The 26,827-nt window shown below is 46.1% G+C and overlaps 1 protein-coding gene across 1 annotated transcript in view; it reads right to left on the reverse strand.

Annotated features, from left to right (window-relative positions):
* ADGRB1 (adhesion G protein-coupled receptor B1) overlaps positions 1 to 26,827 on the reverse strand; it is a 340,537-nt gene that overhangs the window by 178,286 nt on the left and 135,424 nt on the right. Inside the window, exon 3 of the mRNA XM_060277561.1 lies at positions 12,789 to 12,947. Within this exon, the coding sequence (XP_060133544.1) occupies positions 12,789 to 12,947 (159 nt within the window). The remainder of the gene's footprint in view (positions 1 to 12,788; positions 12,948 to 26,827) is intronic.

Raw genomic sequence — 26,827 nt, forward strand, 5'->3', positions numbered from 1 at the left:
ACAAGTTTAATTTCAGCACGGCTTTTGACAAAGTAGTCCCTGATACCCTTGCAGAGAAGCTGGTAAAATGTGGGCTGGATGAGGTAACTTTTAGGTTAAGGAAGCTTTTTGAAATTTGATAATGTGTGTGTATATATATATATATATATATATATATATATATATATATATATATATTCTCTTTTTGTTAACAGAACCTCTGTGGTTTCCAGCACGGTTCCTGCTGGTGGCAAGGAAGAAGACAAATTCTCTGGCAGGATCCAGCAAGTTTGTTCAGCGGGAGATAATCCCATCGGCCTTTCTCCAGCTCAGCACCCAGGTTCCACCTGATGAACCTCTCCTAATGACTGATCTCGCTTGCTAATGAGTTGTGTGATTGCTTTCTGCTCCCCTGCTGGCATGCCTGGTCTCAGCTGCTGTGCCTGTTTCTAATTAAAGCTGATGGGGCAAAAGGCCTGAATTTTAAGAAGGTCTCTTTCTTGGAAGAACAAAAACAAAAGCCCCCATTGAGGCCACCTGACAACCTGCTCCAAAATCAGAGTCTATTGCCCACCATCTGGTCTTGAGTTGAACTGGGAGCCTTCGAGGGTCTATGGGTCACCAGAAGTTCCACAACAGCAAAGGTACTTCTAGCCTTAGGTTTCACATTAAATGAAGAGGAGGTTCTGGGCCTTCAGTGGCTCTATAAGAGCAGGGTGGACATGTGCCCTCCTTTACAGAGGACAGTCCTCTGTCCAGGGCAGTCTGGAGCAGGTCGGGCGCCCTGGCACTGAGATCGCTCTGGCGCCCCCGTCCTTGCAGCGCCCTGCCCGGTTTCTGCGTGGCTTTGCCGTGCAGCGCCCCGCTTCCCAGCCCGGCGCCCAGGTGCGCCGCGCCACCGGGACCTTACCTAGACCTTACCTAGAATGCTCTTAGGTGTAAATTGTGTGGTGTGTATCAAGAATTAAGCTCCTTTGGTCTGTCTAGAACAGGCATAGGCAACCTTGGCTCTCCAGGTGTTTTGGAACTACAACTCCCATGTTCCCTGACCTCTGGCTCTGTTAGCTAGGGATCATGGGAGTTGTAGTTCCAAAACACCTGGAGACCCAAGGTTGCCTATGTCTGGTCTAGAACCTACAGCCAATTAGATTCACAGGGATGACCCTGAGTTCTAATTTGGCATGGGCAAAACTGTCAATTTCAGTTTCTCATTTCTCCTTCTCCTTCTTTATTAAAATTTGTACAACCTATTTCACCTGAAGATCACAGGGTGGTTCCCAACATACAAATGCAAAGTGAGAACACAAAATGCATAATAATAACAAGAAACCCTTTCACACAAACACATTTAAAAGGCCCTGGGAGGTTAAGCAGCCAAAGGCCTGGTTAAAGAGAAACATTTTCATCTGGTGCCTAATTTTTTCACCCTGGGGAGAGCATTCCATGAACCAGGAGCCACTGCAGAAAAGGCCCTGTTCTCATGTTGCCACTTTTCGGGCGTCTCATGAAGGAGGCACATGGAGAAGGGCCTTGGATAAGTCAGAATCTTCCATTCTCCACATTTCAAAATCAGTTGCTTCGTCAAAATTCTCCACCAGGTTTTTCCTATCCTACACATATTGGTATGCACTTTTGTCCAACAGACGCATTTTCCGCAAGCTCTTTTCAATAATATACGCCTTTCATCATTCAATAATATATGCTCTTTACCATTTTTGTGGGAGATATTTGACTGACAAACTGCTTTGCAAAATTTGGGGAAGCGAGGCTTTTGGTGGATCGGTTGTGTTTCGCTTTGTTTTGGGAAGTGTGAATCAGGTAGATTCTCCTTTCAATGTGAACTGCACCAGATTTCTCCCCCCCCCCCCGTCCTAGTTCCATTATGATGAGAGTGGCAGGGGAAATAAAGTTCCCTCTATCTGCTTTCCCCACCCCATGCCTAGAAACATTCCATCCTGCCTCTCCTTAGCTGCCTTCCCTCTGAGCTAAATAATGCAAAGTGCTGTAGGCTTTCTTCGTGGGGACGGTGCTTCGCTCCGCCGATGACTGTCAGGTGTGTCAATGTGCCATGTCAGTGCCAAGGCTCATTATTCATGTCGCACAACCTGTGGCAGAAGCCTGATCTGCCACAGCAATCCTTGTGGGTTTTTTTATTTTATTTTATGATGTAGATCTTGTAAAAGGTCATCTCTCAGCAAAGGAGTATTAAGGCATTACTGACTGACAGCAGGCTTATCCCACGCATAGCATGTCAAGGAACCTTTTACAAGCCCAGCTGTGATGCAGAATAACTATTCCGTCACCCTGAGCGCACGAGGGAGATGCTTCATGTTATCTCGCAAGGGGTGATATTTTGGGGCATTTGAGGGGTGGGTGGCAGCAGCAAGCCCATGATCAGGAACCCTTTGAATGTCAGGAAAAAACATATGGATCCCAAAGTTGTTTCTGAAAGAAGCGTGTTGAGCAAGCCAACCCTTTGATGTGCATCAATTTGGACAGCTGCCTGCTGTGGTGGTGGAGGTGGAGAACCAAGCCTGCAGAACAAGGAGTGCGAAGAAGCCTCTGCCACACCTGATCTGCGTATACATTCCGAAATGTCAGGTGCTGCTGCTTGCCAGACGGCAGCGTGCACCCAATTCAGCTGGCTCCCTTGCTGCTATTGTTTTCAGAGAGTAAACAGGAGCTGCTGGTGATGTTCTCAGCCCACTCTGTGGCACCGTCTCATGAAACCCACAGGCGTTGGCACTTTGCGACGCCATGCCAGGGAGCGTGTTGACACACTGTTGCTTCAGTTTGGATTTATTCATTAATTGACTGGGCAGGTGACGGTGATGGGAATTTACCCTGCTCAACCACCAATTCAAAGCAGCTTGAAATCATGGTGACACCATGGGAAGAAATAGTACCACTGTATTCTGCTCTAGTCAGACCTCACCTGGAGTACTGGGCACCACAGTTCAAGAAGGATACTGACAACCTGGAACGTGTCCAGAAGAGGGCAACCAAAATGGTCAAAGGTCTGGAAACAATGCCTTATGAGGAACGGCTTAGGGAGCTGGGTATGTTTAGCCTGGAGAAGAGAAGGTTAAGGGGTGATATGATAGCCATGTTCAAATATATGAAAGGATGTCATATAGAGGAGGGAGAAAGATTGTTTTCTGCTGCTCCAGAGAAGCGGACACGGAGCAATGGATTCAAACTACAAGAAAGAAGATTCCACCTAAACATTAGGAAGAACTTCCTGACAGTAAGAGCTGTTCAGCAGTGGAATTTGCTACCAAGGAGTGTGGTGGAGTCTCCTTCTTTGGAGGTCTTTAAGCAGAGGCTTGACAGGCATATGTCAAGAATGCTTTGATGGTGTTTCCTGCTTGGCAGGGGGTTGGACTGGATGGCCCTTGTGGTCTCTTCCATCTCTATGATTTTATGTCTTCGCTCCTCAACCTATGAAGGTCTTCCCATCAGTTAAGCTCAACTCCAAGTTCCCTCTTTGGGGGTTAAGCATATGATCTGCCAGCCTCAGGCCCATCGGAGGCTCCAAATGACAGCAAGCCCAGTATGTTTGGGCATAGGGCTGTGGGCACCTAGGGAGGGCATTGTGGAGCAGCGAAAGGGTGGCCATCAGCCACGGAGCATGTTCCTATGACGCTCGGGGCATGGAGGGTGAATGGAGCCCACTGCCCCTGCCGCCGGAGCAATGCCAGCCCTGAGCCACTTTGCAAGGCTGGGATGATCCCAGCCTCACAAAACGGCTCAGGGAGGGTGGTGTGAGAAGGATGTCAGGCGTTCTTCAATGCCATCCTCGCCCTCCAGAGGCAGGGATCAAAAAGGGACATGGCTGTTGGGTCCTTCTCATGTCACACTCCCCGAATTGCTTTGCAAGGTTGGGATGCAATCGGATCCCAGACTTGCACATGAATGGCACCCCCCCCCCCAAAAAAAGTGCCTGCCATGCTATTCCCCTGGTATTGCCACCAAAACATTGAAGCATGCTCACATTTGCTGTTATTTCTCTGGAAATCACTACCAAAGCTGCTTCTCCATTTGTTTCTTTGCTCTAAATGTCATCTGATTGATTGATTGATTGCATGCATCCGTAGCCCATCTTTTTCTCCAAGGAGCTCAAGGGGGCATGGTTTTTCCCCTCTTCTCATTTAATACCCACAACAACAACCCTGCAAGGAAGATTAGGCTGAGAGGCAGTGACCAGCTCATGGTCACCCAGTGAGCTCCGTGTCCAAGTAGGGATTTGAATCCTGGTCTCCTGGGTCTTAGTCCAAAACTCTAACCACTACTCCATACTGGCTCTCAGGTAGGATTTGCTTAGAGCAGGCATCCCCAAACTTCGGCCCTCCAGATGTTTTGGACTACAATTCCCATCTTCCCCAACCACAGGTCCTGTTAGCTAGGGATCATGGGAGTTGTAGGCCAAAACATCTGGGGGGCCGCAGTTTGCAGATGCCTGGCTTAGAGTGTCAACTTGGCTGTTTTGCAACCTGATTTTAGCGGACTGTTTGGTTCTGAGCTTGTCAGCCCATAATGTCCAACAGGTAGATTGCTTTCTACTGGTAGATCACTGGATGTCTGTGGTAGATCACTGGTAGATCACTGGTTCCCCTCAAAGAAGTTTAGCTCCCCTAAAAAAAAGCTCAACATATTTGCCCCGCACACCCCCAAAAAGGGGGTAGATCACTGCCAGTTTTTAACTCTGTGAGTAGATTGCAGTCTCTTGGGAGTTGGCCACCCCTGCTAGGGCATTGAGTGGCAGATGCTCTCCAGTGTTTCTGACAAAAAATATCCCCAGCTCTCCCTGGGATTCCCAGGGATCGAACCTGAGACCTTCTACATGCAAAGCAGGTGTCCTACCACTGAATATACCTGTCACGAGATGTACTGATCTTTTGGAGGGAGGCACATTGCTGGTCTGTATAGCTAGAGTCTGTATAGCTAGAGCACACGCCCTTCCTATTTTCTGAACTTTCTGTGTATTTTGGGGGTGAAACGTTTAATTATGACAAAAAGAAAAATACTGTTTTAGCATCACATACTGTGAGGAGGCTGTTTGGAAATGTATATTCTGAATTGAAGCAGGGGTGGGTGGAAACTGCTAGTTCTGCTGCATAACTATTTTAAAAAAGCACTTCACTGTTAATTTAGACTCCAGTGTGCAGTCTGAATTAATTAGAAATGTCTTCCGGAACACTGATTGTTTCGCCAACACATGAAAGCTTGAAGCAAGTGTCTGCCCAGTTTTCCAATCATAATTCTAATGCATTGAAAGCCCACCTTCTCTCCAAGAAGCTTAACAGGGCTTTCTCTCCCCCATTCTTTTTCTCACAACAACCCTGCGAGGTAGGTTATGCTAAGAGAGCAAGGTCTCCCAAGGAGCAGCAAGGATCAGTCCTGTCCAACCCTAAACAACTGTGCTGTGACAGTGACAGCTGGGGAGGTTGAGAGGCTCTGAATGTCAACTTTTGGACACCTGCTTGCTCCAAGGCTCTCTTGATCACCTGGTAACACAAGAGCATGGACAAGCCCTGGCCTAAAAGAGCATGCAACTGGTAGACTCTTATCCCCCTCCCCCTAATTTGGGCTTCGGTTTGCTGAAGAATTTATAGTTATTGGTGCACAACAGTAGGGAGGGAGAGGGGGGAGAAATCCAGTTCACTTTGCATTTTAATGTAAAGCTCACTAACTGGTGCTTACAGAAACATTACACAAACAAAAACACGGCTGTTATTAACCACCGTTCTGATGCATATATTAAGGGGGAAATGTTCATAAAATGCACAAATGAGTGAAAATACCATTACACAAATCATTATATTGGGGAAAATGTCCCTATCCAGAGAAAATTTGCTAAAATACTTGTCTTTTGAAAATTAAATCACAAACTAATGCAGAATTCTGGAGAACAGAATTTAAGACTGGAGAAATGAGAAACTGAAAATAATGGAAACTGACCAATTTCTCCATCACTTCATACCTGTGACATCACCAAGGTGTGTCAAGTCTCAGATAATAATAATAATAATAATAATAATAATAATAATAATAATATTAATAATTTATTTATACCCCGCCCATCTGGCCGGGTTCCCCCAGCCACTCTGGGCGGCTTCCAACAAAACATTAAAATACAGAAATCAAACATTAAAAGCTTCCCTAAACAGGGCTGCCTTGAGATGCCTTCTAAAGGTCTGGTAATTGTTGTTCTCTTTGACCTCTGGTGGGAGGGCATTCCACAGGGTGGGTGCCACTACCGAGAAGGCCCTCTGCCTGGTTCCCTGTAACTTGGCTTCTCGTAGCGAGGGAACTGCCAGAAGACCCTCGGCGCTGGACCTCAGTGTCTGGGCAGAACGATGGGGGTGGAGAGGCTCCTTCAGATGCTGACAAGCAGCTGTAGACCATAATCAGGTTTGCTTTAGACCACTGTCAGCTGGTGAAATGGCTCTGGCCCCTAACACCCAATCTGATGCTAAACTCCAGTAAATGCAGTAAACCCTTCATGGGAATACCTGTGATTCCTGCATCACAGGGGGTTAGACTAGATGGTTCTTTGGGCCCCTTCCAGCTCTATGGTTCTATAACTCTGTTAATATTCTACAAATTCTTTTTTGGGGTGGGTGGGTGGGTTGCTCTCAGATCGCAGATGAGAATTTGCCAGATTTTCTCCTTTCTTTCTACCAAACCATGCCTTCCATGTCCACTAAACAAATATACCTCTTCCCCGCCCCTCACATATTGGGCAGATGATGCTAGTTGCTGGCTGCTGAGATGTGTTTGGCCTGTGAAACCGCTACCTTGGTCCATGTCCAATAGATGGCAGAGGTCTCCGTGTCTGAATTAGCAAGGAAGGGATTGCTGGGTTCTTTGCCTCGAGCAAGCAATAAACAGAAATTACTACAAAGTCTGGATGCTGTCCTACAAACTGGCTTTTCTCCCCCTCCCCCCTCCAAAAAAAACCCCCAAACTGGCTGGACGGAAAGAAAAGACACCAGCTGGGGGAAAGGAAAATGGCTGTTGTTAAACCTGAAGTAATTCTGTTTTCAATCTGCAATAAACAGTAATTCTCACCAAGACCCTGGAGGCATGAGACTTTTGCCTATGAAGACACTTGGAAGCCTGCATTTATATGCAAAAGCTTACACCATCTATGAAATGCTGGTGCCCTTTATTGCTTTTCTTGGGTTAGAATCTGAGGCTGCGGAAGGTGCTGGCTGGTCTTTGTTTATTTCTTCCCTCCCTTGTGGATGCCACCAGCTAGTAACTTCCTTGGGGCAGAGACCTGACAGCATGACACATTGGCTTAAATTCTGGATGGGCACTGTGCCCAATACATGTTTGCAGCCTGGGGCAAATTACACCGTCGTATGCCAGTCCCTCAATCCCACACAGAGAGGGGGGCTGGAACAGGAGCCGAATCTCAGTTCAGCACTGCAGAAAGGACAGCAACCTCCCCTGCATCAGAAAACACTGGGCAGGAGAGGGCAATTGATGGCCCTAATGGCTGTGCTCTGCCTCATTTCTCATTTAATCCCTGCAACAACCCTGTGAGGTCAGCTAGGCCGAGAAGCAGTTGTTGGCTCAAGGTTCCCCAGTGAGCTGCACGGCTAAGTGGGGATTCAAACCCAGGTATCTCAGGTCCTAGACTGGCACTCTAACGCACTGCTCCACACTGACTCTCTGGAACAAGTATGCGCTTGTGAGAACAGCTTCTGCACTCTGCAAATGTGCTCACAGGCCTGAAAAGGCTGGCAACTTCTGACGTAATGTGCCCTATACGCATCCCAGCCTGGTCCGAATTGAGTGCAGATGTGGCCCTAGCCTTAAGCAACAGCTTTGGCCCAGACGCAAAATCCATGTTGCCACCTGCTACCCACCCATGACTCTTTCTGAGTTACTAGAATCATAGAATCATAGAGTTGGAAGAGACCACAAGGGCCATCCAGTCCAACCCCCTGCCAAGCAGGAAACACCATCAAAGCATTCTTGACATATGCCTGTCAAGCCTCTGCTTAAAGACCTCCAAAGAAGGAGACTCCACCACACTCCTTGGTAGCAAATTCCACTGCCGAACAGCTCTTACTGTCAGGAAGTTCTTCCTAATGTTTAGGTGGAATCTTCTTTCTTGAAGTTTGAATCCATTGCTCCGTGTCCGCTTCTCTGGAGCAGCAGAAAACAATCTTTCTCCCTCCTCCATATGACATCCTTTCATATATTTGAACATGGCTATCATATCACCCCTTAACCTTCTCTTCTCCAGGCTAAACATACCCAGCTCCCTAAGCCGTTTCTCATAAGGCATCGTTTCCAGGCCTTTGACCATAATGGTCGTAATGGGATGTCATGCACCTGTGAATGTGTTCCATTGAGATGAAAAAGTGGGACGAAATCAGTTGCTTGATGCGTCTTTGGCCTGATCCAACAGGGCTGTCCTTGTGACAAATGTTTAAGAGTCCAAACTGTGGAATTTTATAGTTTGCAGATTCGCGGCTCAATTTGGTGAGAGGGTTTTCTCAGCTGAGACATTCTGAGTTTGTGCACTTTATTGAATGTGATCTCCCCTTTGATTCTCCATTTCAGATCTACCACTTAAAACACACAGGCATCCCAGCTCCCCTTCCGCTCTGCAAAGGGGTCATGATTAGTAACTGAGCCTGGCATGATGTCACGTAGCTGACAGGTCTGGCAGGGATATTGGTTGACAGCCCACTTGGTCTTCTGACGTGAAAGCGGAGAGAGCGCTTTCATGAGCCTTTCAAACTCCACAGTCCCCTCTCGCAGGCAAAGCGCTTTGTTCCAGCCTCCCCTGCATGGAGCAGGTTCGCCCTCACATGCAGAAATGCCATTAAGGATTTTGTTCAATAACTGTTCAATGACTGCAGCAATGCTCAGATACCTCTTGCGCTGCATCCTCAAAAAGAGGGGAAAGTTTTCTGGAATTTAGCACTCGACTGAAGGCAGAATCTCTAGACGATTAATCAGATCATCTCTCGATCACATCTGCTTCACTTATTTTATAGATATGGCATTATTATTGCATTGGTACACCCCCCTTTTCCTAAAAGGAATTATTGCAATGCATTATACATAGGGCTGCCTCTGAAGACGGTTTGGAAACTTCAGCTGATGCAGAATTCAGCAGCCAGGTAGCTCATTACACTGGCAAGACGGTTTGACCATATTAGACCAATCCTGGTCTGACTGCACTGGCTACCAATTACTTTCCGGGCTCAATTCAAAGTGCTGGTTTTGACCTATAAAGCCTTAAACGGCTGAGGACTGCAATACCTCAAGGACTGCCTCTTTTCATATGAACCTACATGGACCCTGCTACCATCTTCTGAGGCCCTCCTTTGTGTGCCTCCTCCTTGAGAGGTCCGGAGGGTGGCAACACAAGAGCAGGGCCTTCTCTCCAGTGGCTCCCTATCTGTGGAATGCTCTCCCCAAGGAAGTTCACCTAGCACCTTCATTATACACCTTTAGGTGCCAGGCCAAAAAAAAATAAAAACATTTTAACCTTTTCGTTAATTTCATTTACACCCCATGCCCTTTTAAAATGTGTGGTCAGGAAGTTCTTCCTAATGTTTAGGTGGAATCTTCTTTCTTGAAGTTTGAATCCATTGCTCCGTGTCCGCTTCTCTGGAGCAGCAGAAAACAACCTTTCTCCCTCCTCTATATGACATCCTTTCATATATTTGAACATGGCTATCATATCACCCCTTAACCTTCTCTTCTCCAGGCTAAACATACTCAGCTCCCTAAGCCATTCCTCATAAAGCATCGTTTCCAGGCCTTTGACCATTTTGGTTGCCCTCTTCTGGACACGTTCCAGCTTGTCAATATCCTTCTTGAACTGCGGTGCCCAGAACTGGACACAGTACTCCAGGTGAGGTCTGACCAGAGCAGAATACAGTGGTACTATTACTTCCCTTGATCTAGATGCCATACTCCTATTGAGTGGAGGGAGAGGGAAGTGCTGGAAGGACTCCATTTAAAGTACAAAGGCTTGGATGCTGCCGTTCCTCTGGGGAAATTGAACTGGATTTGGAGAGGGAGCAACTGAAAACCAATGCCTTAGTTATTCTGTCTTAGGTCACAAGTAGATGAGGTTCTCCTTTAAACATACAGGCAAACAAACAAAATAGAAAAGGAACGAGGAAGAGGACCCCCCCCCCATTCTGGAGCTGCTGATAGAATTGAAAATGGACACAGGAGGAAATATCAAATCTCCCTCCTTCTGTACTTTGGGTAGGAAAACACCCCCCCCCCTTTCAGGTGCATTTGATTCATTCTTTTAAAAAATAGGATAAAAACCTGCATGAGATCCAGATCACAAACCTCCCGCCGTCTCATCTAATCCTAGCCCTCAGTCCCACGCCTGTTTGGAGAGCTGATAGAGCACAGATAGAGGCAAGTCAACAAGGGGAAACTTTGGCAAGGATCCCTCTGCCCGTCTAGACAAATTAGTCAAAGGGAATGAAATGATGAAAGCCTAATGCAGTGGAAAGTTTCCATTTAAAGATTCCAGCTACAATATGATTTAACTTTATGGAAATGCCAAACAACGTGTGAAATCATTCTAGTCTTTCCAAGGCTCAACCTCTTCTGATCAAGGGCTGTTGCATCCCTGACTCTGCTAAGGAAGTCTACTTTCCCCTTCCTTTTGAATAAAGTTATAATTTCCTTAAATAAATAAAAAATAGACACACCAACAACTTGTGTGTGCCTTCCCCAACATGGTGCTCTCCAGAGGTTTTGAACCAAGTAGATAGAGAGAAGCTTTTCTCTCTCCATCACAACACTAGAACTTGTGGGTGTCCCACGAAGCTGAGTGTTGAAGATTCAGGACAGATAAAAGAAAAGGACTTATTCATGCAGCATACGGTTTAACTATGGAACTCACTGCCACAGGATGGTCACCAACTTGGATAGCTTTAAAAGGAAATTAGACAAATTCATGGAGGAGGAGAGGGCTATCAATGGCCTCTAGCCAGGATGGCTATGCTCTGCCTCCACAGTTGGAAGCAGCAATGCTTCTGAATAACAGTTGCTGGAAACCACAGGAAGGGAGAGTGGTCTTGTGTTCGAATCCTGCTTGTGGGTTTCCCCACTGGCTGACCACTGTGAGAACAGGATGCTGGAGCATATGGGTCATGGGCCTGAGCCAGCAGGCTCTTGATTTTTCATGACAAGGTATCATCGCCACTATTTTCACAGGTCTATGGACAGCCTCATCCTCTGGCAGGCTGTTGGGTTGCTTGCAAAACCAACATTTCAAAATGAAATTTGACAGAGATGCAATTTCCACAAAGCTCTGTTATAAATCTGATCAGCCAGCAATATTCACCCCACGGCCATTAATTAATGCAAGTTTCAGGTGGACATTTAAAGGCTGCAATTCCCTTCTCTTCTGTTCATCTCTTGTACATGATTTTAAAGATGAAGCATCTTCATTTTGTGCTTCTAGGGAAAGCCGGAAGCCACAGGACAGGGCAGTGGTCTTGTGCTCACATCCTGCTTAGAGGTTTCCCACAGGTCAGCCACTGTGAAAACAGGATGCTGGACTAGATGGGCCACTGGCCTGATCCAGGAAGCTTTTCTTGTGCTCTTTATGTTCCCATTGCCTCTGGAGCAATGATGGGAGTTGTAGTTCAAAATATCTGGAAGGCACCAGGCTGCAGGGGAATGGACTAGTCGGAAGGTCTAATCAAATGTATTTCACTGAAAACCACGGGGAAAGTTGGAGATAAAGGTATAATTATAATCAGCAAGGCTCGCTCACATTAGCCTGCCCATAGTAGTTACTGTAATTTGTGGGAAGTGCTGGAAAAGAGAGAGGCCGTGCCCACATACAATTTCTCCAGGCCTGGTACAAACTTGTAAGATGTCCCTCCTTACCATTCCACCATGATCTCTTGCTTGTTTCAATAAACTGGAGGATTAGCCAGCCTCATTTAGCTCTCATTTCTGACTGCTTGATTTGCATTTATAGGCAGACATAGCAAGACAGCACGATGCAGAGATGCCGGGATGCACAAAAGGCAAACACTCCTTAGACCCTCACCATTGGGCATGCTGGCTGAGGTAGATTGGAGCCCAACCATGTCTGGATTGCAAAAGATTCCACAACTCTGCCTTAAAACAAGCCATGGTAGTGTGTCCTATTCACCAGAATCTGATAGTTTTTAAATAATAATTTTCATCTGAGGAATGTTGGAGATTATGTTATAAGGGTGAGTTGCGAATTCTCTGTTGGTCCCTGTTGATAACAGAGGCTCTCCTGATCTCATAGAATCATAGGGTTGGAAGGGACCCAGGGTCATCTAGTCCAACCCCAGAAAACTTTCTGACAGTAAGAGCTGTTTGGCAGTGGAATAGACTCCCACAAGAGGTGGTGGACTCTCCTTCCTTGGAGGTCTCTAAACAGAAGTTGGACGACCATCTGTCATGGATGCTTTAGCCGAGATTCCTGCATTGTGGGAGGGGGCTGGACTAGATGACCATTGGGTCCCTTCCAGCTCTTAAGATTCTATGATTCTATGATTCTCCTCCCCACCCCCCAACACACCCCAAAATCAGTTCCAGGGTTTCCTACCACCCTCTGCAGCAAATCTGGGGAAGGGTGAACGAGGAGATGAAAGGGAAGGGAAACTTATTTTGTGCAAGCAGATGCCAATGTGGTGATTTCATTGGACGCAACCCACAGTCATGTGCGAGCCTTAATGGGGCCTGAATGTGAGCAACGGTTCTGCACAGTTGTCAGGATCGTGAAGCTGATGAGCTGGAAACACAAGCCAGTAACTTACGGTTGCAAGCTTTCCTGTTGCAAAGCCGGCCTTCTTCTAAGACCCCCTCGCAGATGAGGCCATCGTCAGGAAGGGGCTGGCAGGTACGGGTGCGAGTCTGCAGGCCTCCTCCACAGTCCCGGGTGCATTCTCCCCACAGCGACCATGGGTTCCATCCACCTGAGGACCAGCCGGGTGGGGGGAGGGAGAAAAAGAAAAAGGAAAGCCTCAGCATGTTTGCTTCGCATGTGCACCAGTGTCATTCAGAAATGGACCCTCCATTTCCAGACACTATACATCATTGGTGGGTAATGTCTAATCCTCATCCTAGCTGAACTAGCGAAGCACTGTGGTTATTCATTGCAAACGGAACTGCCCTCTGCAGAGGCTTAGAGGAGCTCTTTTCACTCTCATTTCACCATGCGCTCCAGGGCTGAGTACATTGGATGAGTCCTATATTCCTGTGACTACCAAGTGATGGGGGAAATTATTATTATTATTATTATTATTATTATTATTATTATTATTATTATTATTATTATTATTATACCTCTAAATCTACTCTGAATTTCAATTCAGGTGACATCCAGTGACAGATCTAGTCTTGCTGTGGTTTCCTTATGATCCAGCAACAGCTGATGACAACAAGAAGGGAAGAGTTAGAGCAGGCACCCCCAAACTTCGGCCCTCCAGATGTTTTGGACTACAATTCCCATCTTCCCTGACCACTGGTCCTCTTAGTTAGGGATCATGGGGGTTGTAGGCCAAAACATCTGGAGGGCCGCAGTTTGGGGATGCCTGAGTTAGAGAGTCGCATTTGCTTCCTTCATGAATAGCTGAAATTGACAAACTCACGGGTTTCATTCAGAATCCTTGCAATCAAAGATGGGAAGTTATTATTGTGGAAGGCAAGATTTGTTTCCCTAAGAGGAGGCGAAAATAGGAAGACCAAATGACCGCCTCCCCAGATGCGCATGCAAAACACTTCTCATTCAGAGCATTTCCTCCCAGCTGCTGGCTCAGAATTCTCCCCAATTTTCTCTTCTTTTCTTTTGGCCTCAAATGGCGGGGGAGGGATGGGAGCAGGGGGAGGGGGAGGTATGCCAACTGCCAGGCTGCATTATTCAGCACTCTAGACGATGGGTGAAAATGCAGTGCTGGTGTCCTGCTCAAGGAATAGCTTCTAACTCAGCATCTGTGTAAGAGAAGGAGAGGCAGTTTTTGTGTGATTCTCCCTTCCCATTGTGTCCTCTCCAGCATCTGTTCCAGAGTATCAGAGCCACTGTGTAGAACACTGGGAATACCTCGGGGGGGGGAGCTAAAAGTGGGCAGTATCACTTTCGTTAATGAATTAATTTCATTAATTAATTCATTAATTCATTCATTGTGTTGAATTAATTAAACTAAATAGTTTTAATTGGATTTTGAATAGGTTTGCAATTAATCGTGACTCTTTTGAATTTAATTGTGTTGTTATCTTTCTTGGTGGGTTGTGAAACCTGCTCCTCTGAATAATGCTCTCTCTCTCTCTCTACACACACACACACACACAAAATTAAATTTTCTGTTTTTCACTTTAGAATATTCTTTTAGACAACCTTAAAATGTCAATAGACTTCCCTTCTTCTCTTTCCATGGTTCATTTTGCATATCATAAATCCCTGCATATTTTACGTAAACTAAACCATTCAAACCACGGAGCCACCTGGGATGAATAAAGACATAGGATTCTTATCTCATTATGCATGATCAAGCTTTCTTTAGCCTCAGCCCTTGTTTTTTCCCCGCAGGACCTATTGCAGTAATCAGCAGTCGTTAACAGCCATCAACAGGTTTACCAGTCTTACAGCCCATCACCCATTCCCATCACCCACCCTCTGAATATATATAAGGGTCTGGTTGCTTCTGTTTCAAGTGTATCTGAAGAAGTGTGCATGCACACGAAAGCTCATACCAAAATAAAAACTTAGTTGGTCTTTCAGGTGCTACTGAAGGAATTTTTTTATTTTGCTACGACTCAGACCAACACGGCTACCTACCTGTAACTAAACCATTCAGTATTCCATTATTACATCCAACAACACTTGTTTACGCTGTTGAATTTATCTTAATGCTGCCAACATTTTTCAAATGTACACAATTTCCTCCCATATATTCAATAAACACATTATCCATTCTTCTTTTAAATGTACGTTGTTCTTGTTCTCTTATTCTGTACGTTAAGTCCGCAAGCTGTGCATATTCCATCAGTTTAAGTTGCTATTCTTCTTTAGTTGGGACCTCACTCGTTTTCAGTTTTTGAGCTAACAAAACACGGGCCACCCCTGAATAATGATTTCTATAGTGTAGGGTTAGGGGTTCTGTAGATGAGTTTATGGAACCAAGTGGGAGGCGGCCCAAAAGAGTTCAGGAATCACTGGTCAATTATCAAGGATGATGTTGAGTTGTAGTGTATCAACATCTTGAGGGCACAAAATTGTCTACCCTTTCATTAGCAGATGCCTTTGCAAGATCAAAAGCTATTGCAGGATCAGAACATTGGACTTTACCAGGCTTCCTCAACCTTGGCCCTCCAGAAGTTTTGAGACTACAATTCCCATCATCCCTGACCACTGGTCCTGGTAGCTAGGGACCATGGGAGTTGTAGGCCAAAAATATCTGGAGGGCCGAGGTTGAGGAAGCCTGTACTTTACCCTACACAGGTCCAAACATCTATTCCTTGGTTGAAAACAGCCACTCATTTATACTAGGGTTGCAGCCTTTAACCTATGGGTGGTGGCTAACCTTTGCCCACCCCCCAGTTGTGGCTAGACTCATAGCTGCCAAGTCTCCCGTATTCCCTGGGAAACCCCCGTTTTTCCAGCTGTCCCCAGCCGAAAAAACAGATTTTTTTGTTTTTCCCCGGTTTATTCTGGCGCGGCGGCCATTTTGGAACTGGGCAAAGCATGCTCAGAAGCGACTTTTGATACTGCTTTGCCCAGTTCCAAAATGGCTGCAGCGGGACTTCTGGTGCGGCGGCCATTTTGGAACAGGGCAGAGCATCATCAAAAGTCGCTTCTGAGCATGCTCTGCCCAGTTCCAAAATGGCGGCAGTGCTACTTCCGGTCTGCTACTTCCGGTCCAGTCCCTTATTTCTCAGGCCGGAACTTGGCAGGTATGGCTAGACTACAACTCCCATCATCCCTGACTATTGACCATGGGTGTTGGGGATGATGGAAGATGGAGTCCAGCAACCTGCAGATGGCAGCCACCATCTTAAAACAGGCATCCCTTGTTCACTCTGAAACAGGAGAGTTCATAAGGAGAGGTTAAACGCCTACCTAATAAGGATGCTTATAGCAGAATTAGCAAAGTTACTTTTGAGGTTCCTTCCAACTTTATGATTCTGTTATTCTAGGGGGGCTTGACCCACCTAGGACAGCGTTGGCTACAGGGAATGCATCTATCATCAAAAAAACAAATGATTTCCCCCCACGCTGCAAAACTATAATTTTAGAAAAGTGCAAAAGTATGTTAATTTCATTGACTGCATGGATCACCTACAATTTGTTTAATCAGAAAACAACCCTAATTTTGACTAGAGACTGAAGCGTCTTGCCTCCCAAATGTTTCAGACAGAAGCCCTCCCCAATCACCTACCAATTTGTTGCCTCTGTAGGCCAGCTGACCATGTGCTGAATCCAGAGGCGGAGTTAGCTGCCCGCGGGGGTGGGGCTAGCCACCCACGGGGGTGCTCCAGCAATGGCACACGTCCCAGGGGAGTGCGCCAGCACCAGCATGTGTCGCAGGGTTCGCTCAGGGTTGACACCCGGAGCAAGCCACACCTACTGCACCCATTTTTCTCCACCTCTGGCTGAATCACCGTGACATAAGCTGCCTACATAATTTTATCACATGCAGTTATACCTAGGAGGGATGGAGGAGGAATTTGTTCAGCCTGCTTTTCTCAATGGATGGCCTGATCCCATGTTCCCAAACTTGCTTGCAGGTTGGAATCAGATTGCAACCTTTGCTGGATTTTGCAAGGCAGTTTCAGTGTTCAAAGAACGCACGCACACAAAATCACATTTTACATTTAAAAAACACACATTAAAATGTGTATTTTTATGGGGAAACACATTGTAGAAATTGGACACACTGTAGAAATTGAAAAGTGTGCACAGAATTTGTACAAAGGCATTCAGTTTGAATGGCCAATTTCTGTGCATTCTTTCTAAAAAGTGGGATGGAGCAGGCTTCGGACTAAGTGATGGAATTAGGCCCCTTATCCCATAACCATTTATGATACCCATATCCTTGCTTGCCCATTGATGTGAATGGGAGAAGGCGTAGAAGATAAAGGAAAAGGTCTGACTTCTGAACCTGTGGGGAGCCTGGAATTGAATATCTGTGGAAAGGCCATCTGCTCAGCAGGCAGAGGGTCCCAGGTTCATTCAAGTCTCAGCATATCCAGGTAGGACCAGGAGAAACCCACATCTCATGGCCAGGAGAGATTCTGCCAGGCATTGTAGACAAAACTGAACTAGACGGACCAGAACATCCATAGCTGCCTACATTCAACCAAAGCAACTTTAGGTTATATCCAAAACTGGCATTGCTACTCATGTACAGGAGAAGAGCTGACCTTCAAAAAATCTGAAGGTATATTTCTCACTCCTTGAAGGTTGTCCCCCCCCCCCCTGCCTGAACAAAGACTTCTCTAATGGCACGCACAAGTAGGATGCCCTGTCTCTTCCACTTCCCGACAGGAGATGGATTGTGTTTCAAGGCCATCAACGCCTATTGACATAATGGCATCCCCTTAATGTCTCACTCAGCCCGATCGATAGCATATCCGTAACCAGACACGCCGGACTAGGTGAGGGCTAATAAACTCTTCACTCTGTGCTATTAAAAGTCCTCTCTGTCCTCCTCCAGTGGGTGAGCTGGGGAAGGGATGGGGAGTGGGAGCAGGAGGCGGCTCCAGGCCCCACACAGCCATTTTGATAAGCGGGTGACATATCTGTCTAAGCCCCCCTTTTGACTGGTGCTTAAGCAAAACGCTTAATTGCTATGATGCATTAAAAGGCAATTTCATACTGCAGCATTAAGCAAACGCATTTCTGCCAATCAGAGAAGGGCCCCTCTGCTTAATGATGGGTTATTTAAACAGCCCCGTGTTTTACGACACAATCCATTATGATATCATTAAAAACCATAAAGAGAGGTTTGGTTAGGTGCTCCAACTTGCTCTGAATGAATTAATAGATCTCCTAGAGTTGTGGGCTGGGAGAGCGAGACCTGGCACAGATTCCTCCCAGCTGCCTCCTCTTACTCTCCTCTTTCTAATGCCTCAGGTTTCCTCCTGCCTTCTAGGGACAACCAGGTTGGTTCTTTTAAACATCCCACAAACTTGAAGACTATGACATGGGTTACTGGTAGGAAGAATGTGAAACTCAGCACAGTTGCCCAACTTGATGGAAGCCCAATTCATAGATAAGAACATCAGAAGAGTACTGCTGAATCAGACCAATGGCCCATCTAGTCCAGCATCCTGTTCTCACAATGGCCGACCAGAGAAATGCGCAAACAGCAGCACTGTCCTCTCCTGTGGTTTTCAGCCTCTGAATGCAGAGATAGAACAGTCACTGACTGTCAGGCTTCACGGAATCCAATCCCTCTTCCTCACAGCTAGCAGCCAGAAATGGGGAAACAAGAAGTTCTTACCAAGGTTTTTATTTCAATATTCACAGAGATAGGTGTATGATGCCGCCTCTTAGATAATGGTGTTGCTCCGAGTAAAGTCCGACCCCCTCTGTCTCTCCTATCATACGTCATCCCTGTGCTGGCTGATCTGTGCTTTCTGCCTCTGAGCTTTCTGTTCTCCTACTTTCAATGCTTGCTGGGAACAGGGGGGGGCATGCTTTCTAAAGACACTCCCCCAGCTGACTCTCTTCTCCTCCTCCTCCTCCTCCTCCTCCTCCTCCTCCTCCTCCTCCTCCTCCTCCTCCTCCTCCTCCTCCATCTTCCTCTTTTTCTTCTTCCTGCTCCTCTCCCAATATTTCCCAGCTTCTCCCATCTGCAGCCTCTGGACTTTGACCTTCTGCAAACCACTGTTCTAAATCTATACTGTCTCCCTCTTCTTTGAGAGGTAGAGGAGGGAGCAGCAGTCTCCACCATTCCCCCTGACACTGACCTTTACACACACATAAATACCTGCCACCACTTTTTTGCTTCTTCAGTGTTACCACAGATGCTGCTCCCTGGCAAGGCACCCTTGCACAACAAAAGCAAGACCAAAACACAAACAAACCCGACTTGGAACACTTGCAGTGTGAAACATTACAGGATTTCAGCAGGAAGTTATAGAACATGCACCAATTGCAAATAAAGGAGCATGTCTGTCCCCAAACCTTTGCAGATGCAAACAGTTTTGAAAGTTTGATCTCGTGGAGCTGCCCCAATGCCATCATGAGCAGAAACCACCATGAATGCACTATGAAAAGGACATCAGGGGGGTATAGCCTTGGATACCTCTACCCATCAAGTCAACTTTAGGTAAAGATAAAGGTAAAGGTAAAGGACCCCTGGACGGTTAAGTCCAGTCAAAGGCAATTATGTGGTTGTGACGCTCATCTCACTTTCAGGCCAAGGGAGCCGGTGTTTGTCCACTAACAGCTTTCCAGGTCATGTGGCCAGCACGACTAAACCGTTTCTGGCACAACGAAACACTGTGGCGGAAACCAGAGCACACGGAAATGCCGTTTACCTTCCCACCGCAGTGGTACCTATTTATCTACTTGCACTGCTATGCTTTCAAACTGCTAGGTTGGCAAGAGCTGGGACAGAGCAACGGGAGCTCACTGCGTCATGGGGATTCAAACCAACAACCTTCTGATCGGCAAGTCCAAGAGGCTCAGTGGTTTAGACCACAGCGCCACCTGCATCCCTAGGTCAACTTTACCCAACAAGAACACAAAAGGAGCCTGCTGGATCAGGCCAGTGGCCCATCTAGTTCAGCATCCTGTTCCCAGACTGTCCAAACTGTTGCCTGTCAGAAACCTGCAAGTTGGCCCAAGAGCACAAGAGCGCTCTTCCTCCCTGTGGTTTCCAGCAACTGGTATTCAGAAGCATTGCTGCCTCCAAATGTGGAGATGCAGAGCATGGCTCCTTACCTTCCAAGGCCCGGACTGCAGAATCCGGGACCGGCAGCCGTGTGACACCGGAAGTTGCGTCGACGTAACTTCCGGTGTCGCTTTGCCCTTCTATGGGCACCAAAAATGGCCGCCGGCGGCTTCAAAAGTAGCTTCTACGCATGACCGGAAGTGCGTCGACACAACTTCCGGTGTCGCCACGCCCATCTATGGGCACCAAAAATGGCCGCCGCCGACACCGGAAGTCGCGTCTACGCACTTCCGGTCATGCGTAGATGCGACTTTTGAAGCTGGCGGCGGCCATTTTTTGTGCCCATAGAAGGGCAAATCAGGAAACAAAATGGCCGCCGGCAGGAGAAAATAACGGAGAAAATCGGGAGACGAAGTGATACGGGGGACCACCGGGAAAAGGTAAGTAAAAACGGGGGTTTCCTGGGGAAAACGGGGTACTTGGCAGCTATGCATGGCTCCTTGAATTTGCCCGATCCTCTTTTAAGGCCATCTTTGTTGATGGCTGTAACTGCCTCCTGCAGGACCTAGTTCCAAAGTTTAACTATGCGTTGCATGAAGAAGTTCTTTCTTCTATCTGCCCTGAATCTTCCAGGATCAATCTTCCTTTCAACATGCCATGCATAAATTGTCTCTCATCACCCCAGCTCAGGCTTTGGAAGCATTTATTTCTCAGGTGGTCTTACACACAGCACAGCCTACATTAGCATTACACATGCCTGACTGGCTTTCAAATAAGCAAAATAAATATTGTTCCTTAATTTTTTTTAAAAAAAATCCTTGCTTCCTTTCCCCCAGTGGCTGCTTGCAGAGGAACAACCGCTGATCTATGAACACAGCAGAATAGTGGTTGTAGTAATGAACCCATTGGGGGAATATAGTGGACCAGAAGGCTCTGGAAGCAACTGGGTTTTTCCGTTTGCAAGGCTTTTTACATTATTACTCTGCTTGGTGCCCTTGGCTCCACGAATTGTCTTGAGAGCAGAGCCGCAGAAGGAGATAGCGAAGTGTCAGGATGGGAAGAAGATCATGTGATCCCATCTAATTGGGTCTGTGGAATTCTGAAGGACATTTCAAGGTTGGTGCACAAGATGTTGGTGGGCAGGCAAGAACCCTGAAAGTCACACGGCGATCACTTGTAAGTATCAGGTTTGGCTTGGAGTCAGAAATCTCACCTCCCAACCCTTCTCTCAAAGCATCCTTTGTAGCAATTAAGGAACAGAGCAGCAAACTCAAGCAATTCTTTCCATTACACTCTGTGCAGCCTCCGCCCGCCTAAAGTGCTACCTCCTGGTGATGGGAACCCTGTAGTAGCTGGTATTTCAGGGCCTGTGTAAAGGTTAGAGCCAGAAGTAACGATTTCTCTGAATTAGCATGGAATCATAGAGTTGGGGCACCTCAAAGGTCATTAGCCAAATCCCTTGCTGATGATACAGGAAATACCTCTGGTAGGTGGCTATCCAGCCTCTGCTTAAACACCTCTAATGAAGGAGAGTCCACCATCTTTCAAAGCAGGCTGCGATTCCCATCAGAAAACTCTAATAAATGAGAGTCCACTGCTTCCTGTGGCAGTCTGTTCCGCTGGGGAACGGCTTGCACCATCAGGAAGTTCTTCTTGGTGCTTAGTCTAAATTAACAGCATGCCCAAATCTGGCCTGCATTTCCACGAGTCCGTTCTCACTCTGAAAATGCAAGCCCTTTTCCTGCTACTTTCACAAAGGCAAAAGGCACCAATGGCTTTACCGTCCCTCCCCTTCCTTGCACGCTTAAAGAAAGCTCAGAACAGTATGTGGGAAATGTTATGAAGCACACCCAAATATATTACCTTATTTGTGTAAGAGTCAAGCTGCACACAGTACTCTATTTGTGCAGAATATAAATATTACTACAACAAATCACAAAGTCCACGATTCTTGCACACACACTTTAAGAGCTAATTGCATAGCTATGCATTGGACTTACTTTCAAGTAAATAAGTGTTTATTTAGGCTACTGCGGGCTCTCACTGACCTCTGCTGGGCAGAATCAGATCTGCTAAATTCTGTTAACTGTCGCTAGAACAAAAGCCTCTGCTGTGCAGTGCATAAGTGGGTAGCAGCCACTCCTATTGATCTTTTCTATGGTAGCAGCAGGTTTAAGAGCACAGTCCATCTTTGAGAAGCAACATGAGCTCTCTGGCTCCTGTGTTGAACAAGAAAGTGCACTAAACACAAGAGCCAAAGCTCAGGAGTCTCAAGCAACCTCTCCTAATTGTACCGAAGGGAAGAGGCTTATTTTACGAGTCAGTTCTAAGCAGAGCATTGGTCCGTTTTGCCCAGTGACGTCTACTCTGGCTGGCAGAAGCTCACAATAGTCAGAGAAGGATGTCTACTCAAAGAACGTGGCTATGCATTGACCTCAAAGGCAAAATTGGAACTGAGCACACATTTGTCCCTATTTAAATCAAATTGGGGGAAATATTACAGTCAAATGGAATTGCAGGCAGGACTGGAAATATAAGCAAAGGAATGAGAATGATAAAGGAATGCAGTGTGGGGTATATGTTGTAGAAATAAGTATTACCTTTAAGGCAGTAGATAAAAGGATTTGATCAGAAACATCATGGAAGTAAGTAAGGATGGGAACTCAAAATGCTACGGGTGTATTTGTTAAATTGTATGAAAATCAATAAAAAAATATGAAGAGGGGAAAAAAACTTATTTAAATCAAATTGCCTGTGGGTTAATTTGAATGTGTGGAACACAACCACTTCAAGAGCCATACACAAAGATAACAAGTTTGGAGATGCTTGGAAATGTTTTTGCTATTGAGATGCATAAATTCAACAAGGATGTCACAGAATTCAGAGTCTGATCATTCCTGGAACAAAGCTAGATCTGGCAAAAGGGCTGTTTGGATCAGAGCTTTGTTCCCACTCTTGGCTAGCCAGATCCCCCTGGGGAGATCAAAAAGCGAACATGAAGGCAACATCCCACCCCTGATGATGTTGTTTCCCCCCCCCATTTGCACCAGGAATTCAGAGATATACTGCTTCTGAACATGGACGTTCTACTCTGCTGCCATTATTAGCTTTGGGGTACCTGTGCCATTGGTACTGGTGCACCCACAACCTCCATTGTTAAAAAAAGATGAAAGTAGAAAGGGCTAAAGTGCGAAGGACATGGTAAATAAGGCTGGATAAAACTGTCAAATTCAGTTTCTCATTTTTCAAGTTGTGAGTTTGGTTATTCACATTCCTTCATCAGTTTGCCAATTTCCTACCACCACCACAACCACCAAATGTATTCATGAGAATTCATCAGCATTTTAGTGCAGATTTTGCATTTATGCATACACATTTGCCTACTAAACACATTTTTTTATTTTCACTAATACATTTTTATGCACACTTTACTGAAGTATATTCATTTCTGCACACTTTACTTGGCTGGAGAACTGCACTGCAAAATTCAGAGAAGTGCAAATTTCAAAGGATGGTTTGCAAATTGTTTCAGAAAGTGCAAATCAGTCAGATTTGCTTTTTCACTGTGAACTGAATCAAGGTTCTTCCCCTTTCTTCATAGCAAGTACCAAATCCCCTCTCCATGCCTTCAAGTCTCAAGCAGCTGGGAGAGGCAATGCAATTTAGTTGCTCCTACACAAACACACATGCACACACAACTAGTGGGAAAGTTGGGCAAAAGTGGTGCAAAGTACAGATTTCCTAAGTGAAGAAGAACTGGCGGGGGGGGGGAGGCACTGGGAAACCAGGCAAACAGCCAAACCAAAAGACGCATAACAGTGTGTGATCTAATTAGATCACTGCCATAGAATATGCATAATTCAAAATCACATGAGGATTAGAGAAGTACAGACCTAAAAGCCAAAATTGGTGTCGGTTTGTTGTTTTTTTGGATGAGCAATGACGAGCCAGTTGATGGAGCACATTGTGACCACACCAGATTCCAATTATAGTCAATTGTGTTTACAGTTACAAATGTATTTCTCATGCTCAGATGGTTACATCATTGCAGAAATGCAAGAGCAACTAATGTCTTTTTTTCTCTTTAGGAACTAACAAGCGCAAGGAGTTCCCGGAAGCACAATGCAAACAGCGATTTGGTTTGTCAGTGCCACTCTAAAAGCAGAAGCTGCTGTGTGGGGTCACCATAAGGGATTATAATGGCCCTTGGGCATCTAATAATTAAAATGCAGCGATGCAAAGTATCCAGGTAACCAGATACCTGCATCTCTCCTCTGTCAACATCAATATGATGTCATCCTCACATTGTCCCACAGACCTGGTAGGTGCCTGAATTCTCCATAAGTTGCCAGTATAGAACATAACACATAAGGAGGGCCTGCCGGATCAGGCCAATGGCCCATCTAGTCCAGCATCCCATTCTCACAGTGGCCAAACGGAGCTTGCCTCACACATGGTCACCAAGCCTCTGCTTCAATACCTCCAACAAAGGACAGCCCATCACTCTCCCCAAGCTGTGTGTTTCCCTGTGGATATGTTCTTAACGTCTTCTAAGGTTTAGCCCAAAAACTGCTTCCTTGAAGTTTCCACCCACAGTTTCCTAGTCCATGGGAGCAAGAGAGAACAGGTTTGCTCCATCTTCTGTGTGACATGCGAAAGAGCTTCTGTGCGAGACTAGCAGGGAGGTGCTGATGACATGTGGCACTATGAAACTCGCTAGGTGACCTTGGGGCAGTCATAGCCAACACACCTTGCAGGGTTGTTGTGAGGATGAAAAGGGGAGGAAGAGAACCACATACACCACCTTGAGCTCCATCATCATCATCATCATCAATTATATACCGCCCTATACCAGGGGGTCTCAGGGTGGTTCACAGAATAAAAATCAAGATATAAAACCACAAAATATATAAAAAAATAAAAAAACGACAACCCAATAACCCCCTCCCAACAAAAACCACACATTTTAAAAGGGCATGGGATGTAAATGAAATCAACCAAAAGGCTAAAATGATTTTTTTTTTTGGCCTGGCACCTAACAGTTAAAAATGAATGTTGTTTTTTTTTTTGCCTGGCACCTAAAGGTGTATAATGAAGGTGCTAGGTGAACTTCCTTGGGGAGAGCATTCCACAGATAGGGAGCCACTGGAGAGAAGGCCCTGCTCTTGTGTTGCCACCCTCCGGACCTCTCAAGGAGGAGGCACACAAAGGAGGGCCTCAGAAGATGGTAGCAGGGTCCGTGTAGGTTCATATGAAAAAAGGCAGTCCTTGAGGTACTGCAGTCCTGAGCCGTTTAAGGCTTTATAGGTCAAAGCCAGCACTTTGAATTGGGCCCGGAAACTAATTGGTAGCCAGTGCAGTCAGACCAGGATTGGTGCAAGATACCGTCTTGCCAGTGTAGTGAGCTACCTGGCTGCTGAATTCTGCACCAGCTGAAGTTTCCAAACCGTCTTCAGAGGCAGCCCTATATATAATGCATTGCAATAATTCCTTGTAGGAAAGGGGTGTGTGTGTGTGTGTATCAATGCAATAATAATGCCATATCTATAAAATAAGTGAAGCAGATGTGATCGAGAGACGATCTGATTAATCGTCTAGAGATTCTGCCTTCAGTCGAGTGCTAAATTCCAGAAAACTTTCCCCTCTTTTTGAGGATGCAGCGCAAGAGGTATCTGAGCATTGCTGCAGTCATTGAACAGTTATTGAACAAAATCCTTAATGGCATTTCTGCATGTGAGGCCGAACCTGCTCCATGCAGGGGAGGCTGGAACAAAGCGCTTTGCCTGCGAGAGGGGACTGTGGAGTTTGAAAGGCACATGAAAGCGCTCTCTCCGCTTTCACGTCAGAAGACCAAGTGGGCTGTCAACCAATATCCCTCCCAGACCTGTCAGCTACGTGACATCATGCCAGGCTCAGTTACTAATCATGACCCCTTTGCAGAGCGGAAGGGGAGCTGGGATGCCTGTGTGTTTTAAGTGGTAGATCTGAAATGGAGAATCAAAGGGGAGATCACATTCAATAAAGTGCACAAACTCAGAATGTCTCAGCTGAGAAGACCCTCTCACCAAATTGAGCCGCGAATCTGCAAACTATAAAATTCCACAGTTTGGACTCTTAAACGTTTGTCACAAGGACAGCCCTGTTGGATCAGGCCAAAGACGCATCAAGCAACTGATTTCGTCCCACTTTTTCATCTCAATGGAACACATTCACAGGTGCATGACATCCCATTACGACCATTATGGTCAAAGGCCTGGAAACGATGCCTTATGAGAAACGGCTTAGGGAGCTGGGTATGTTTACCCTGGAGAAGAGAAGGTTAAGGGGTGATATGATAGCCATGTTCAAATATATGAAAGGATGTCATATGGAGGAGGGAGAAAGATTGTTTTCTGCTGCTCCAGAGAAGCGGACACGGAGCAATGGATTCAAACTTCAAGAAAGAAGATTCCACCTAAACATTAGGAAGAACTTCCTGACAGTAAGAGCTGTTCGGCAGTGGAATTTGCTACCAAGGAGTGTGGTGGAGTCTCCTTCTTTGGAGGTCTTTAAGCAGAGGCTTGACAGGCATATGTCAAGAATGCTTTGATGGTGTTTCCTGCTTGGCAGGGGGTTGGACTGGATGGCCCTTGTGGTCTCTTCCAACTCTATGATTCTATGACCCCTTTTAATGTAAAATAGGTACTTTGCAATGCATTCCCTAGCAAAATACACATTTTGTGTGAATCTTTTGCAGAACATACTGTCCATACTCCCACCCACCCACCCCTGAAACACACAAGTAGGGTCTTCTACTTATAATAGATATTTAGCCTGGGGGATAGAAGACAGAGAGGTGGTCTGATAGCTATCTCAAATGTCACATGGAAGATGGAGCCGGCTTGTTTTCTGCTCTTCCAGAGTAGAGGACCTGAACTCATGGATTCAAATTGCAAGAAAGGAGATTCCAACTGAAG

Source organism: Zootoca vivipara, chromosome 8, assembly GCF_963506605.1.
Source record: "Zootoca vivipara chromosome 8, rZooViv1.1, whole genome shotgun sequence".
NCBI lineage: Eukaryota > Metazoa > Chordata > Lepidosauria > Squamata > Lacertidae > Zootoca > Zootoca vivipara.